Here is a 14,845-nt window from a genome sequence, read left to right on the forward strand (position 1 = left end):
GACGCAGTAAGCCTTTTTTATTTAAGAAATGGGTATTTTTAAGAACCATCCTGTGCCCAGGAACTTTTCCATGCGGCCTGCTCTTCACGGAACACCCCGCCCTTGTCTTTAAGCACCCTGTCCCGTGTTCACAGAGACTGAGCAGGACTTGGCCCTTGTTGATGTTAACGGAATTCCCTTCTAAACCTACAAGGGTGTTTATCATAGCCCTTTCAGTCAGCTTGGTCTTTCCCATCAACTGTGTGACGCCAGCAGCTGGGTGACCTTCCCTAATGGCACGTGCTGAGGGGATCGTTGCAAACAAGCCGTGGAACTGCTCCCTGATGGAACCTTCGGTATTCGTACGTGTAGCTTGAATTACGTAGCGCAGTGCGTGAGTTCCAGGAAGGGCTGTTACCTTTCTGATGTGTAGTGAGAGGCAAGTAAAAGAACAAAGCTAAGATTTTGTTTAAAAAAAAAAAAAAAAAATTCTGCTGCGTACATGCTTCGTCTCTTATAGGTCAGCAGATGCTGACGTTTGCACGCTGGCCTCGCCGGCCTCCTCCGTCATGCCATTGCTTTAACTTACGTCTGATCTTTACATCTGTAACGTAGGCTCTGCTCATTGGGATGACTTGACTCATGAACTGGGCCCTGGGTTCTGTGGCTGTGACGTGGGGGCTGGACGGCGGAGGCGACGGTGTGCCCCGGGGTCTTTTGTTTGCAATAAGCTGTTCAAACACTCGATTGTGTTTTGCCAGCGAGTTTCTTCCTCCTTCCTATTGAAACGTGCCCCATCACTGCCCTTGACAGGGTTTACGTCTGGAGAATAAAGGCCGACGTTACATTCTGAACTCTGCACGAATGTTTTGTTTTTCAGGTCTTGAGTCACCGCGCCCCAACATCATCCTCGGGTTGGTGATCTGTCAGAGAATAAAACGCCCTTCAAGTGCTGGAGAATTAGATAAGGTAGAGGAGAAGCGGACCCGACTTCAGACCCAAGAAGAAACCGAGGTTTCTGTCTATCCCAAAGTGCCTGCAGCCCCGCAGTCTGAGAGGAAACCCCCCAAGCTCCAGGTCTGCTCCGGGGACGTGGCCGGCAGCACCACACCCCCAGGGACTCCTCCCCCGCCGCCCCCTCTGCCCGAGCCACCCAGTGCCCCGGCGGCGTCGTCCGTGTTGAAAATCCTGTCGTCGCTCAAACCAGGAGCCACGAGCACTACCACGGCGTCCCCACCCGCCACTGCGGCCGTCACCGTGGCCTCTCCCTCCACCAACCCCTCCACCTCGAAGACAGCCTCACCCCTGGAACACATCCTGCAGACGCTCTTTGGGAAGAAGAAGTCCTTTGACCCCCCTGCCAGAGAGCCCGTGGGGTCCACACCGGCCTCCCACCAAGACCCCAAAGCCACGGCCGACAGCGGGCTGCCCGCGGCGCCTTTACTGGACCCGATCGTCCAGCAGTTCGGTCAGTTCTCAAGAGACAGAGCTCTGGAGGACGAGGAAGATGACAGACCGTATGACCCCGAAGAGGAGTACGGGCCCGACAGAGCCTGTGACGCTCAGCTCGAGCGCGGGAGGCGCCCCGATGGGGACAAGGCCCCAGAGACGGCCGAGCGGGAGGAGGTGGCCTATGACCCGGAGGATGAGACCATCTTGGAAGAGGCCAAGGTGGCCATCGACGACCTGCCCAACAGGATGTGTGCGGACGGGAAGGGCGGCTCCGCCGAGAGGCCCGGCGAGCCCACGGCCGCCGGAGCGGCCCCCTCCCTGGTCGAGCAGCAGCAGATGATCGAAGAGCTCAACAAGCAGATTGAGGAGCAGAGGAGGCAGGTGGAGGAGCAGGAAGCCGCGCTCCGGCAGCAGAGGGCCGCCGTGGGGGCCTCCATGGCGCACTTCTCCGTGGCCGACGCGCTGCTGTCGCCGCCCCCGAAGTCCCTGCCCCAGGCCGAGCTGTTCCCGCCGGAGCAGCAGGTCGCGTGCCGCCCGCCCGCACTCCCCGGCGCCCCTGCGGGGGCGGGCCCCGGCCCCGGCTGCGACCCGCGGCAGAACCGGGACCCCCGGCAGGCCCGGCGGCTGGCCGCAGAGCACGGCGAGGGTGAGGCCGGCTCCAGGCCGCCCGCGGCCCGGGAGGAGGGTGCAGAGGCGGCCCCGCAGGCCAAGCCAGACGGCCCCAAGCGCGAACACCCCCCCGCGAGCCCGGTCCCGCCGCCCGTGGACAGCGGCGCCCCCTCGGCGGGCTCCAGACCTGCCCGCAAGGTGCTGCTGCCCACGCCCCCCGGCGCAGCCGCCTTCCAGCCCGGCTTCCCTTTGCACGGCGACGCCCAGAGCTTCCCCTCTGCCGGCGGGAGGGACCCTTTCTCTGGTGCCTCTCAGGACAAAGCGCTCGGCTCGTCCCAGTACGAGGATCCGAGGAACGCTCAGTTTGCCGAGAAAAGTGACCACCCGACCGTCGAGCCCGAAGGAGACAGGGAGCCGCAGTGCAGACCCGGCGAGGGGGCCGCCACTCTCCCGGCACCTGGACAGAGGGTGGGGGGCCCTCCGCCCGCGCCCCAGGGCCAGCGGGAGCCGGCACCACGTGCTTTCGGAACGTCTGGGCTTCATGGCCCCAGTTTCCCAGGACCGAGGGGGTCCGTTCCTCCTTTCTCAGAGGAGAGCATGGTTTCCAATAGCGATGGGCCACGGGGGCCTCCGCCAGCCAGGTTCGGGGCTCAGAAGGGGCCCATTCCTTCCTTGTTGTCAGGGCCACACGGGCCCCCTCCCTACGGGGACAGCAGGGGCCCCTCCCCCTCCCACCTTGGGGGGCCCAGGGGAGCAGCACCCCAATTCGAAGACCGGAAGGACCCCCACGGGGAGAAGAGGGAGTTCCAGGACGGCCCGTACGACGAGATGGCCGGCCCCCCCTCTCAGTTCGAGGGACCAGAACAAGCCCCCTTCATGGCGGGCAGAGGCACGGCGCCTTTCCAGTTTGGAGGCCAGAGGAGGCCTCTGCTGTCACAGTTTAAGGGCCCCAGAGGAGGTCCCCCTCCCTCTCAGTTTGGAGGTCAGAGAGGGCCCCCGCCCGGCCACTTCGTGGGCCCGAGGGGGCCGCATCCCGGTCAGTTCGAAGGACCCAGAGCCCAGGCACCGAACTTCATGCCGGGGCCCAGGGGGATCCAGCCTCAGCAGTTCGAGGAGCAGAGGGTGAGCTCGCCCCCGAGATTCGCCGGCCCCCGGGCGCCAGCGCCCCTGCCGTTCGGCGGGCCGAGAGGGTCGGCGCCCTTCCCCGAGAAGAGCGAGCCCGCACCGCCCCGCTTCCACTTCCAGGGCCCGCCGGCCCCGGGGCTGAAGCCGGCCCCCAGGCCGCTGCTGGAGCTGCCCAGCCACCCGCCGCCGCACCGGCCGGAGCGCTGGGACGAGGCGCCCGCGCAGGGCCCCGAGGCCGACTTCCGCGAGGGCAAGGGCCACGAGTACAGAAGCCAGGCCTTTGAAGGGCGGCAGAGGGAGCGGTTCGAAGCCGGGCCCAAAGAGAAGCCGCTGGAGGAGCCCGAGGCCGCGCCGCCGGAGAGCCGGCCGGGCAGGGCCCCGGAGGAGCGGCGCCGGGAGCGGGGGCGGCGCTGGAGCCGGGAGCGGGACTGGGACCGGGGCCACGAGCGGGGCCGTCACCGCGACAAGGACCCGGGCCGCGAGTGGGACCGGAGCCGGGAGCGTGGCGCCGACAGGGACCGAGGGCGGGAGCCGGAGCGGGCGGCCGAATGGGGCCGGAGCCGGGAGCGCAGCCGGAACCGGGACCGGGAGCGCCGGCGGGAGCGGGAGAGGTCTCGCAGCAGGGAGCGCGGCCGGGAGCGCACCCGCGAGCACGGCCGGGAGCGCAAGGACCGCAGCAAAAGCAAGGAGGGCGCCCGGGACCCCAAAGCCGAGGCGCCTCGGGCCGCCACCCCCGCCACCCAGACCTAGCGCCGGCCGCGCAACGCTCCCGCGGGGCCGGCGCCCGGGTCGTGGTGAGCGCCTGGGTGTGCAGAGAGCTACGAACTGCGATGCAGAACAGAACGCTCTGGACTTCGACGATTGCTGTAATTTTGTGTATAGTGGTTTCTTACAAAATTTCACATCTTTACAATTCTGTTGCTTTTTAAAAAAAAAAAAAACTAAGAACTGAATATTTCCATTTAAAATCACTGAAATGGGAAAGCGTCTACAGAAGCATATTGCTTTTTCAAATTATAAAGTTATCTTTTCCAATAACTTGAGTCTAGTAACTTTTAAGGGAATTTCAGTGGACCCTAGAGCCATACCTTCGCTGACCTCTCACCTGTATTTCTGTTTCCAGAAGCTGTTGTCACAGGTGTCACAGGTGTAGTGCTGGGGGGGGGGGGGGGGGGGGGGCGGGTGGCCTGCTTTCTGCTCGCTCCCTGGGGTGTCAGATGCACAAAAGCCTACAAATGCATTTTCCTTTTGTCCTAAAGAAATTTGAATTGCAAATTTCAACCAGGAAACAAAACATTTCTTAGTTTTGCTCAGTTTTTATATATCACCTTATACATTTTTTTTCAAAAACGTGATTGAAAGCAACATCTGTCCAAGTAGAAATTGTTGCATTTTAAATAGCAATCTATTGAAAAAGGTGTAACCTTTACCAGCCTAAAGAAAGTGAGAAGATAAGCCAATTAAGTGTACTTTAAAAAGGGGGTGGGGGGAGGGGGGTTACGTGGACTTGGCCGATCAGGAACATTTTGTTTGTGAAACCCGACCCTCTGAGCAGTCCTTCCTGTGTCCCAGGGAAAGGGCACCAGCTCCAGACTGTTACACTGTCCGGTGATGCATTTTAGAGTTTGTCATTGAAAGCGGAACGGTACTTGTGTGAAGTCTGGGACGGAAACCAGTGATCGGAGTTAGAGAGCTACAACTCAGGAAGCTGTTGGCTGAAACGGCGGCCTGCCTTCTGTGGCGTATTTGCAGGTACTTCCGGAGCGTGAGACGGAGGAAACCTTGCTAATGTATTTGACTGTACAAATACACTTTGATAATTTTTTATATTTTCATAAACTTACTTTTGCAAGTGTAAAATGAGAGAATTTCATTCATTCTTTGGAGTCTGTTCCATCGTACGTCACTACAGATTTTTCACTTTCTAGCACAAACGTACAAATGGTAAGAACACGGAGGACTTAGTGATTTGGAGGGACTGGGATTCCAGAGCAAACGTCAGGTGACACCGCAGCCGAGTGCTGAAAGTTCCAACGTCTCATACGATGCGAAGGGTTTTTTACACGTAAAGCAAATTTTTCTAATTTAAATACACAAATGTAAAAATCAAGTGTGTTTCTTTAGGTTTACTTGATAGAAATTTCTGTAAATTGTATTTTATATTACAAAGTATTATATCACTGTACATTAAAACGCGGAACTGCATAGGTTTTGTTACTTGAAGTAGAATAAACATCTACAGAAGGTTTTCTGCCGCGCCTGTGTCACTTCCCCTGTCGGGAGTCTGGGGCTGGGGGGGGCCCCTCCGCGAGCTCGCACACGCCCACCCCTGCCCTGTGCCGACGACCCCCACCCCCCCGACTTTGAGTCGGGTGACCCACCCTACCGCTCTGCCTGCTCGAGCGGTGCCTGGAGGTGTGGTGGAGCCCGTGGCCCAGGCTCCGGTGCCGCGGGTGGAGTGGGTGGCCGTGGCCAAGCCGGCGGGCTGACGCGGTGCCTGCAGGGCGAGGGGAACGGCTCCCAAACCTACACGCGGCCACTGCCGGGGCAAAGGACACGGCGTGGGCGTTGCCCTGGAACTTCAGCGCCCAGCTGCCCCCCACAATTGACCTCAGTCCGATGACCCCGTGTCCCAGAAGCTCACTCTCTCAGCAGGCGCGTCCCCAGCCCCGCTGTGAGCAGAGGCAGAGAGAACATCCTTCCCGAGGACGCTCCCGTCCTGTTGGGTGTCCTGTCACCAGTGGCTGGCAGGTGTCCCAGCCCAGCACAGGGCAAACCAGGGAGGGCCCCTGGACACAGAGCAACCGAGGAGGGTTCCGCAGGGGGCAGCACCCGGCCCCCCAGGCCGCTGTTGCCTCAGAAGGGTGTGCTGAGCCGAGACGGCCCACAAAGGCGCACGGAGGCGGGCGGCCTGTTTGCGGGGAACCGCGAGGGGCCAGGCCTGGCCGGGTGCAGGAGACCACCCGAAGTCCCCTCTGTCCACGCATGTCCCAGCCGGGGCTCAGCCGCAGACCAGCCGTGAAAGTGAGCACGAGCGGGCACGGGCTGCGGTGCGGGGGCCTCTGCTGTGTCGAGCAAGGGGGAGAAGCCAGACCGGAGGCCACCAGCCCATCACATGACAGCGGGGATAGATGGGGCTGGGGTGAGGGGAGCACGCCGCTGGGGAGCGGCACCAGGGAGTCACGGGGGTGGGGTGTTGGCTGCGTGGCTGTTTGCAAGTGCCAAAACTCACAGAAGATGCCCAAGCGAGTGACGGTTACTGGAAGTGACGCCGTGTCGCCCAGATGAAGAGTGGAGGCCGGGTGTCGCATTGGCAGCAACCAGAGGTGAGTCCTACGCCCCACAGCTGCACTTGTACACACACACACACACACACACACGTGTGCGTATGCACACTCACGCACACTCACACCCATGCATGTGCACACACATCAGGGACAAAAAGAAAGGAGCTCAACTCTGGAGGTGATTCTGCAGCAGTCCGGCTTTGTTCGCCCGGAATACGGCAAAGCCTTATTCCGGCAGTGACTCGCTTTTGATTTCAGAAAAGACCCCCCACGTATCTGTAATTATACAGCAATAAATGAACATCTCTTCTTCTTTAAAAAAACAGAACAGGGGGGGTGGCGCCCTCTGACCTGGGTCTGGGGTCTTTCCTCTGCCACTTCCTTCGTTCTGTCTCTGCCACGCGGCTGGATGACCCCTTGTCTGTCCTGCCCTGCGGATCCTGCCTCCTTGTCCTGCCCCTTTCCCTGGAACTCCTCCCCTGAATTTCTCCGGAAGGGACTTGGTCTACCCCTGGCTGCTTTCGCCGTGTTGGGATTTTGCAGGCCGTCACTGGAGACCGTCTGTCCCCGCTACCGCTCCTGATGCCTGTCACCTTGCCCCCGACCAGGGCAGCATGAAGCTCTGGCTTCTGCCAGCCCGTGCTCACTCTCATTTCTCGCAAGTTCGAAGCGGTTGCCTGGAACTTTCCCCTGGTTCGTCTTTCCTTCTGCGTGTGTGCGCGTGCGTGCGTCTGACTGATCAATACTTTGATAGCTGAGAAATCTTTGGGCAAGCAGAGGGAAACTCACATTTTGTTCCCCGTCCCACTTCTTTGTCTTACAAATCTAGGGAACGATGTTTCTTAAATAAATATTTAAACTCGAAATTAAATGTTTAACGACCTTATAATCAGTATTTAATAATAATTAAATTTCCAGGGGCGCCTGGATGGCTCCGTCAGCAGAACGCCCCACTTGGTTGAGCGTCCAACTCTTGATTTCAGCCGGGTCATCATCTCGAGGTTCGTGAGATCCAGCCTTGCGTGGGGCTCTAGGCTGGCAGCGTGGAGCCTGCTTGGGATTCTCTCTCTGCCCCGCCCCTGTCCACGTACTCCCTCTGTATATGTACGGCAAAACAAAGAAACTTAAAAAAGTAAATTTCCAAATACTTAGATATCAGTTACAAAGATACTTAATAAAAGCCTCCTAAGTGGCTAATGAAACTCACACCTGTAACAAAGGTTTATCAGATTCCCTCAGTCCTCGTCCACCTTGAGGAGCGAACAGCGCAAACAGCTCTGTTTGCTCGGCAAACAGCTTCCTGACTGCGAGTGCCGTGGGCGCAACTCGCTTCTTCATGATCTCTTCTTGCGTGGGTCATCCCGGGCACGGAGGACCCTGAAGACAGGGGTACAGGATGGACAGACAGACAGGCATCAGGGAGGCTCCTCATGGCACCTACCCTGCCTGCCGTGGCCGCAGGGTGACGCTGTGGGCAGCCCGTGGTCCGCGCCCCGCAGGCCAGAGCTCCAAGTCTGCGAGACAGGCAGAGGCAAGGGGAAGCAAGGTCAGGCCGGGGCAGGGGGTCGTCTGTCGTTCCGGCTTCTCCGGCAGGATGCCCTCACCTCCAAGGTGGGAGGAGTGAGAGAGACGCGTGTGCCGGTGCGTTCTCGTGGCTCATGTAGCCCAGCCACAGCCCACGCCAGCCACGTGAGCCGCCACGCACAAGACCCCTCAGTGCTGCAAAGCAGCCGGCGGGGGCTTCTCTTCCGGTGTCTGGATCTCACGTACAACTGCCTCCGGTGACCCCCTGAACTGGGAATATGCAGGAGAGGGCCTCCTGCTCCGCCAGCCCAGCCCCCAGCCCAGCCCCCAGACTGGCCCCCAAGCCTGCTCAAAGTCGCCTTTTAAACCTTAAGTTCCAAGGGTGCCTGGGTGGCTCAGTCGGTTACGCATCCAACTTCGGCTCAGGTCATGATCTCGCGGTTCGTGAGTTCGAGCCCCGCGTCGGGCGCTGTGCTGACAGCTCGGAGCCTGGAGCCCGCTTCGGATTCTGGGTCTCCCTCTCTCTCTGCCCCTCCCCCAGTCATACTCCGTCTTTCCCTCTCTCTCTCAAAAGTAAATAATCATTTAAAATTTTTTTTTTAATAAAAACAAATAAATCATACACTCTAAACAAACACAATGGCAGAGTGGCGCTCCCACCTAACTGGATGCAGCTATCCCGGAAATACGCCCACTCCCAGGAGGAGACAGTCCCTCCTTGCCCTGGCGAAGTTCAAGTTCGGTGTTCTCCACTGGCCCACACTCCCGCCTGGAGCTCGGGATGAGGTCAGCCACTCTCAACACACCCGATGTCAGACAAGAGGGTCAAGAAGGCAGAAGAAAACAAGAGTATGCGGTTAATAAGCACACACATGTATGTTATCTCCGAAGCAGGAAGGGACGGACACTCCTGGGGTGGTCACCTCTGCAGTGGGCCATGTGGCCGTAACCAGGGTCTCTTGGCTTCCTCGTCATCCGGTCCATGCTCCCTTGGTCCTGGAGCCCCTCAGCCGGTCTAGACTCCCTGCCTGGTGGGTGCCCCAGAGCGTCCTTCCTTCGGGCCCGAACTATCGGCGATCCCGCCTGAATTGCCCCGTGGTGGCTTCACTGATTCAACCACAGGACTTGGGGGTTACCGAGAGGTGGCCCGAAGAACGCTCTAGCATCTCAGGCGTGTTCTCCTGACCCTCACTGACAAGTAGCAGCCTCACTGCCCTTGCTAGGAGGCCGGGTCACCCCGGCCAGGGCAGTCTCCCTCCTTTGCCCGTTCGTTCACTGGCACGGAGGGGCCGAAGAGGCCAGGTGGCTGTCCCCGCCAACAGCCCCGCGAGACCATCACTGCGTCCTCTAGAGGAAGCTCTCTTCCCTCTGAACTGACTCTTCTAGAACCAGAAGTGGCAGGAACGGGCAGCAAAGATCCAGCTAGTGGATCAGCAGAGGTAACAGCGAGAGGCGCCACCCCATTTCCAGCCCTTGGTTCCCAGACCCACGAATCCCGGCGGTGGAGAAAGAGCATTCTCAAATTGGTGCTGACCCCGAGCATGCGTCCTGAGAGGCAGCGCCCCAGCCCTGCAAGCTTCTCCCGCCACCCGGCTGGCGCCGTGACGGAGTCTTCCAAAGGCCGCCAAGTACCTCTCTCAGAAGGGCCCAAACCCAGAACTCTGACCCCAGACGCTGGCGAGGGCGTGGGCGGCAGGAGCGCTCACCCTGGCCGGCGGGAATGCGGCACGGAGAGGCCGCTCATGAAGGCAGCGTGGTGGTTTCTTACAAAAGTAAACACGCTCTTACCGCACGATCCACAGTCATGTCCTTGGCAGTTACCCAAAGAAGTAGAAAACTTCCGTCCACACAAGAACCCGCACACGGATGTTTATGGCAGCTTTATTCACAATCGCCCAGACTCGAAGCAGCCAAGATGCCCTCGGTGGGTGTGGACCACCCAGACAGCAGAATATGATTCAGGGCTAAAAAGAAATGAGCTCCCAAGGCCCTGGGGACACATGCGGGAAGCTTAATCGCATATTACCAAGAGAAAGAAGCCAGTCAGAAAAGGCTACACACTGTGTGATTCCAACCGTATGACGTTCCGGGAAAAGCAAAATCATGGAAACGGAGAAGTCAGTGGCTTCCTGAGGGGCGGGGAGGGGAGGGACAGGCGGAGCACCGAGGATTTTCAGGGAAGATGTTCAGTATGATACCCGACATACGTGTCAGATGCACGTTTTGTTAAGTTCAGACCTCGGCGTATTTTGAGTGGTGGTAAACGTATCGTATTTTAACGGCAGCATATACACATCCACTGCCGGTGTATGGGAAGACAGCGGTATGTGTGTGCTGTTCTTTCTGTGACCTTGCCGAAGTCACTTGTTAGCTTTTTTCCAGGTTCCGTAGGATTTTCTACATAGATCATACTGTCTGCGCTTTTGTCTCCTTATGAATTCTTTTCTCCTGCTCGTCGTATTGCATAGAGACTCCGGTGTGATGTCAGACAGACATGGTGATGGTGGAGATCTTTGCCCTTTTCCTAACCTGGGGAAAACATTCAGTCTTGTGCTGTTAAGTATGATGCTCGCTGTGGTTACTTCCCAGATGCCCTTTATCGGGTTGAGGAAGTTCCCTTCCATTCGTGCTTTGCAGTTTTTCTCAGAAATGGATGTTAGATTTGTCAAACACGTCCTTTTTTCTTGTTGCAATTTTGAGGTTATCATACTTTTTGTTTTTCTTTGTGGCCTTTTAAAAGTTTGTTTATTTTGAGAGAGAGAGAGAGAGAGAGAGAGAGAGAGAGAGAGAGAGCACTCATGCAAGCGGGGTTGGGGCAGAGACAGAGAATCCCAAGCAGGCTCCGTGCTGTCAGCACGGCGAAGGGGGGCTCGAATCCATGAACCGTGAGATCACGACCCGAGCCGAAACCAAGAGTCGGATGCTTCACCGACCGAGTCACCCAGGCGCCCCTTTTTTGGCCGTTAACACAGTACATTATGTTGGTTGATTTTCGAATGTGAACGAAACTTGTGTCACTGGAGTAATCCCCACTAGGTTGTGATGTATCACTCTTCTTTAAAGATCTTGTTGCATTCAATTTACTAAGATTCTATTAAGGATTTTTGCACGTTTGTTCATCAGACATTGCTCTGTGGTTTTATATTCCTGTAACATCTTTATCCGGTTTTGATATCAAGTCACGCCGGTTTCACAGAATGTATGTTTCTATGATGGTTTCACATGCGGCACTTACCCTCATGAAGCGAGGCTCACACCGAGGGTGTGCTTTCGGTTTTCAATGGTGGGTCCACAGCCGCTAAGCTGACTCTGTGACCCACCGTGGGTCTTCCCCCGGATAAGGACCGCGGGTGCCGTGCTGATTCGGCCTAGTCCCTTCTCCCGGCCCCTCTCAAATTCGATTTTCTTGCCTGTTTGGGGCAGAGGCTGCTATTCGCTCACAGGAGCCACGGCTGGAGACCTCACTCCCCGCATGCACACCGGGCTGCGCCGGGATTCTCGGTGGGGTTCACAGCTCTGGGGGGCTGCCTCCCGAGGGGTGGGCGGCACCCCTGGGAGCTGCACTTACACTTTAGAAAAGCACGTTTGGTATTCTCTTCACGTTTTACTTACAATGCCAGTTCCAGTGAAGCCACATCATCCTCGCATTCTACCTCTAAACAAAAGAGGCCTCGAAAACTGTCTGCAGGAACCCCACCCAAATGAGAAACAAACGCACGTGGTAGGTGCCAATGGTCTTTAATGCCAGTAAGTGAAAAACCAAATCGGATATAATCTTGAGTTTACTTTCTCAGTGACACAGCACTCTGTGATTTTGCCGTTCAGCGAGGTCCTTTCAGCAGCAGCACGCGCATCAGATGGGGCTCCTGAGAAAGTGGCTTCCGGGTCCCACCCAGGCCTGAATTAGAAACTGCTTTTTAACAAGGTCCTGGTGACTCTGTGCGCATCGTGGTCTGTGTTGGTGCCGCGCTTGGAATCTTCTCAAAGGTTTTACCCACGTCCCTCTGTGTGTTTAGCGGCTTTGTAATTTCGCTTTTTAAACTTCCATATTTCAATCACCTCTAGCTAATCTCTGTGTCTGGTGTGGAAATAAGTGCTCTAGCTTGGTTTGCTTTTTTTTTTTTTCCAAAGGATGAATCCCCTGTCCTGATATCGTTTATTGAGGAGCCCACCACTTCCCTCCCGAGGACGTTTCAAGCGGGAGAAAAGCCTTAAAACCACGTGCACGGCACGATCTCGCATGTGTTCACAGAAACGACGCGGCAGAGGGGCGCTGCGCACTCGGGGAGCACGACTGCGGTGTGCTCCGGGATGCGGCGGTATGACCGACACGTCACCAGGCTGCAGGCCGCCTCCTCCCCGCACAGGTACCTCGCACAGGTACCCGGGGTAGGTGTAGTACCTGTGAACGGCTAGAGCGCACGCGCCCGCCCGGCCCCGGCCCCGCCCTCGCCCTGCGCGCGCATCCCCCGCATCGCCCCGCCCCCGACCTGCGCACGCAGCCCACCACCGCGGCTCCCCACCCACCCACACACCTGCGCGCGCAACTCCCGTGGCACCGCCACCGCCCTCTCCGCCGTCGGGGGCGGGGCGCGGCGCGGCGCGGCGGGCAGCCGGCCAGGCGGTTGGCGAGGGTGGGGCCCAGGGGGCGGGGCCTCGGCACAGGGGGTGGGGTTTCCGTTGCGGGGCGGCGCGGCGCGGCGCAGGCGCGCTGTAGGTCCAGCGGTTTCCCGCCCCCCCAACGTCGCCCGGCGACGCCGCGCCGGCCCGGTGCCCGCCGGCCCCGCCGCGCGCCCCGCCGTTGGCGCCGGCATGTCGGGCCCCGGGCCGCGGGAGCCGCCGCAGGCGGGCGGGCCGGCGGGCCCCGAGGGCGCGGACGCGGCGCCGGGCGAGGCGGGGCTGAGCTTCACGACCACCGACCTGAGCCTGGTGGAGATGACGGAGGTGGAGTACACGCAGCTGCAGCACATCCTCTACTCGCACATGGAGGCGGCGGCGGCCGACGGCGAGCTCGACGCGCGCCTCAGCTCGGCGTTTCTGGCGGCCGCGGCGCCGGGCGCGGCGACGGCGGCGGGCGGCTTCGCGGCGGCGGGGGGCGCGGCGGCGGCGGCGGCGGCCGGGGGCGCGGCGTCCGTGTACCCGGTGTTGTGCCCGCCCGCGCTGGCCGACGGCGGCTTCGCGGGCGCCGCGCCCTGCCTGGGCCACGTCGACTTCCAGGAGCTGCGCATGATGCTGCTCAGCGAGGCGGGCGCCCCCGCCGCCGCCGAGAAGACGCCGGGCGCCGACGGCCCCGGCCCGGGCGCGCCACGGCCCAAGGCGCCCGACGGCGGCGGCGGCAAGGAGAACGCGGAGGGCGCGCCCGAGGCGCGGGCCAAGTCGGCCGTGCGCGTCCGCCTGGAGGACCGCTTCAACAGCATCCCCGCTGAGCCGCCTTCCGCCCCGCGCGGCGCCGAGCCCCCCGAGCCCGGCGTGGCGCTCAACAAGTGGGTGTCCACCCCGGGGCGGCCGGGCGCGGGGAGGGTGCGGGGGGCGGGCCGCGCCGGGTCTGCGCGCACAAGAGGCCGCCGGCCCCGTCAGGGTGCGGACCGGAAGGTCCCGTGCAGAGGCCGAAGTCTCAGTCTGGGTGCACATGCGGACCCCTGGTGAGGAGGCCGCCAGCCTGGCTGTGACTGGTATCTGCGTGGCCGGGTCTGGGTAGAGACCAGGTGATCTGGTGCAAAGCCAGCGCCACCGCAGCTTGCGTTTTAATAGGGATTGGGCCCCGCTGGGTCAGGGCGCAGATAAAGTCAGCCGCTAGAAAGCCCCCAGCCTCCTCCCGGCTGGCATCGTAACAGGGGGCCGACTCCCGCGGGCCTGGGGCCGACTTGCAAGGTTCTGTGCCCTGTGCAGGTGCCGGTGAGCAAGCACTTGGGAGTACTGAGTACACACCGCAGAGCGTGGGCTTCTGTGGTCAGCACTGTCTGCACGCGGAAGGGCTAAGTTCCAGTTGAGATCGGTGTGCCAGTGCTTCTGAGCACCAAATTACCCGCCTGCGTGTCAGGAGAGGTGTGGTTCCCCCATGTTGACTCAGGTTAGCGGTGTCTTCACTGCGCGCACGGACGCAGCCTTGTGGAAGGAAAGGGTCTTGTCCTGAGGCTTTGACCACAGAGCTTAGCTTCTCCTGCAGCCAGGCCGCCAGCCCGCCAGTCCTGCCCCAGGGGCGACTCCTGGAGAGGAGCGGCCCGTGTGCTGCGGCGGCTCCTCGGCTTCCTGTCCGTCCCTAGCCAGTGGCGGTCCCCACTTCGCCCTCAGTCATCAGAGTTTGGAGAATGGCCAAAAAAACAGAGCAAGAGAGATTGTCAGCGACACACAGCCTCCCGATCCTCCGTGAGGAAGAAGCTTGAGCTCGTGCGCCGCAGCACCGGTCGGTGATTGTTCGCCAGAGGTTTCCGTGATGAGGGGCATTCGTTCACCCTGACAGACTTGCGCGTTCTAGAAAAGGCGATTGTACCGCTTCGGGACATTTCCCGCAACACACTCTTCACACGTTTTTTTTGTCTCGGCAGTTTGGTCACTCTTATCCGACATCCTTCCGAATTAATGAACGTCCCTCTTCATCAGCAACAAAACAAATGCACGACGTTAGTGAAAAATAAAACTGCCACCGCGGCCACGGCCCTGCAGTTCACGTACCCCGTGTTCACGGCCAACGCCTGCTCGGCCAACGCCGGCTCGAACCCGTCGCAGGTGCAGGTAAGGGGACAGTTGGTCCCGCTTTGCTCTTTTGTAGCAAATGGATTTGAGTTGAGTTCATTCGATCTGAAGGATTTCTCTTTCGCCGAGCTTAATAATCCTTAACGTCGAGAGTGTTCATGTGGTCGGGGAATGTC

General features: G+C 59.7%; 2 protein-coding genes and 1 long non-coding RNA gene across 11 annotated transcripts in view; 2 read left to right on the plus strand and 1 right to left on the minus strand.

Moving 5' to 3' along the window:
* DIDO1 (death inducer-obliterator 1) overlaps window positions 1–5,413 on the plus strand; it is a 50,686-nt gene extending 45,273 nt beyond the window's left edge. For all 6 annotated transcript variants that reach the window (XM_043553491.1, XM_043553487.1, XM_043553489.1 and 3 more), the window contains one exon: window positions 860–5,413. In XM_043553491.1, coding sequence (XP_043409426.1) covers window positions 860–3,915 — 3,056 coding nt within the window. In that variant the 3' untranslated portion in view covers window positions 3,916–5,413. The remainder of the gene's footprint in view (window positions 1–859) is intronic.
* On the minus strand, window positions 1–13,008 carry LOC122467177. Of its 2 annotated transcripts, none has more exons than XR_006292848.1 (3): window positions 12,897–13,008; window positions 4,271–4,418; window positions 1–902 (listed from the first exon to the last, which is right to left on the minus strand). It is a non-coding gene; the product is annotated as an uncharacterized LOC122467177 (long non-coding RNA). The 2 variants fall into 2 exon arrangements; XR_006292847.1 differs by lacking the exon at window positions 12,897–13,008 and adding an exon at window positions 5,010–5,124.
* Window positions 12,767–14,845, plus strand: part of TCFL5 (transcription factor like 5) — a 16,022-nt gene continuing 13,943 nt past the window's right edge. For all 3 annotated transcript variants that reach the window (XM_043553498.1, XM_043553499.1, XM_043553500.1), the window contains exons 1-2: window positions 12,767–13,459; window positions 14,522–14,708. In XM_043553498.1, coding sequence (XP_043409433.1) covers window positions 12,789–13,459; window positions 14,522–14,708 — 858 coding nt within the window. In that variant the 5' untranslated portion in view covers window positions 12,767–12,788. The remainder of the gene's footprint in view (window positions 13,460–14,521; window positions 14,709–14,845) is intronic.

Source organism: Prionailurus bengalensis, chromosome A3 (assembly GCF_016509475.1).
Source record: "Prionailurus bengalensis isolate Pbe53 chromosome A3, Fcat_Pben_1.1_paternal_pri, whole genome shotgun sequence".
In the NCBI taxonomy this organism is placed as follows: Eukaryota; Metazoa; Chordata; class Mammalia; order Carnivora; family Felidae; genus Prionailurus; species Prionailurus bengalensis.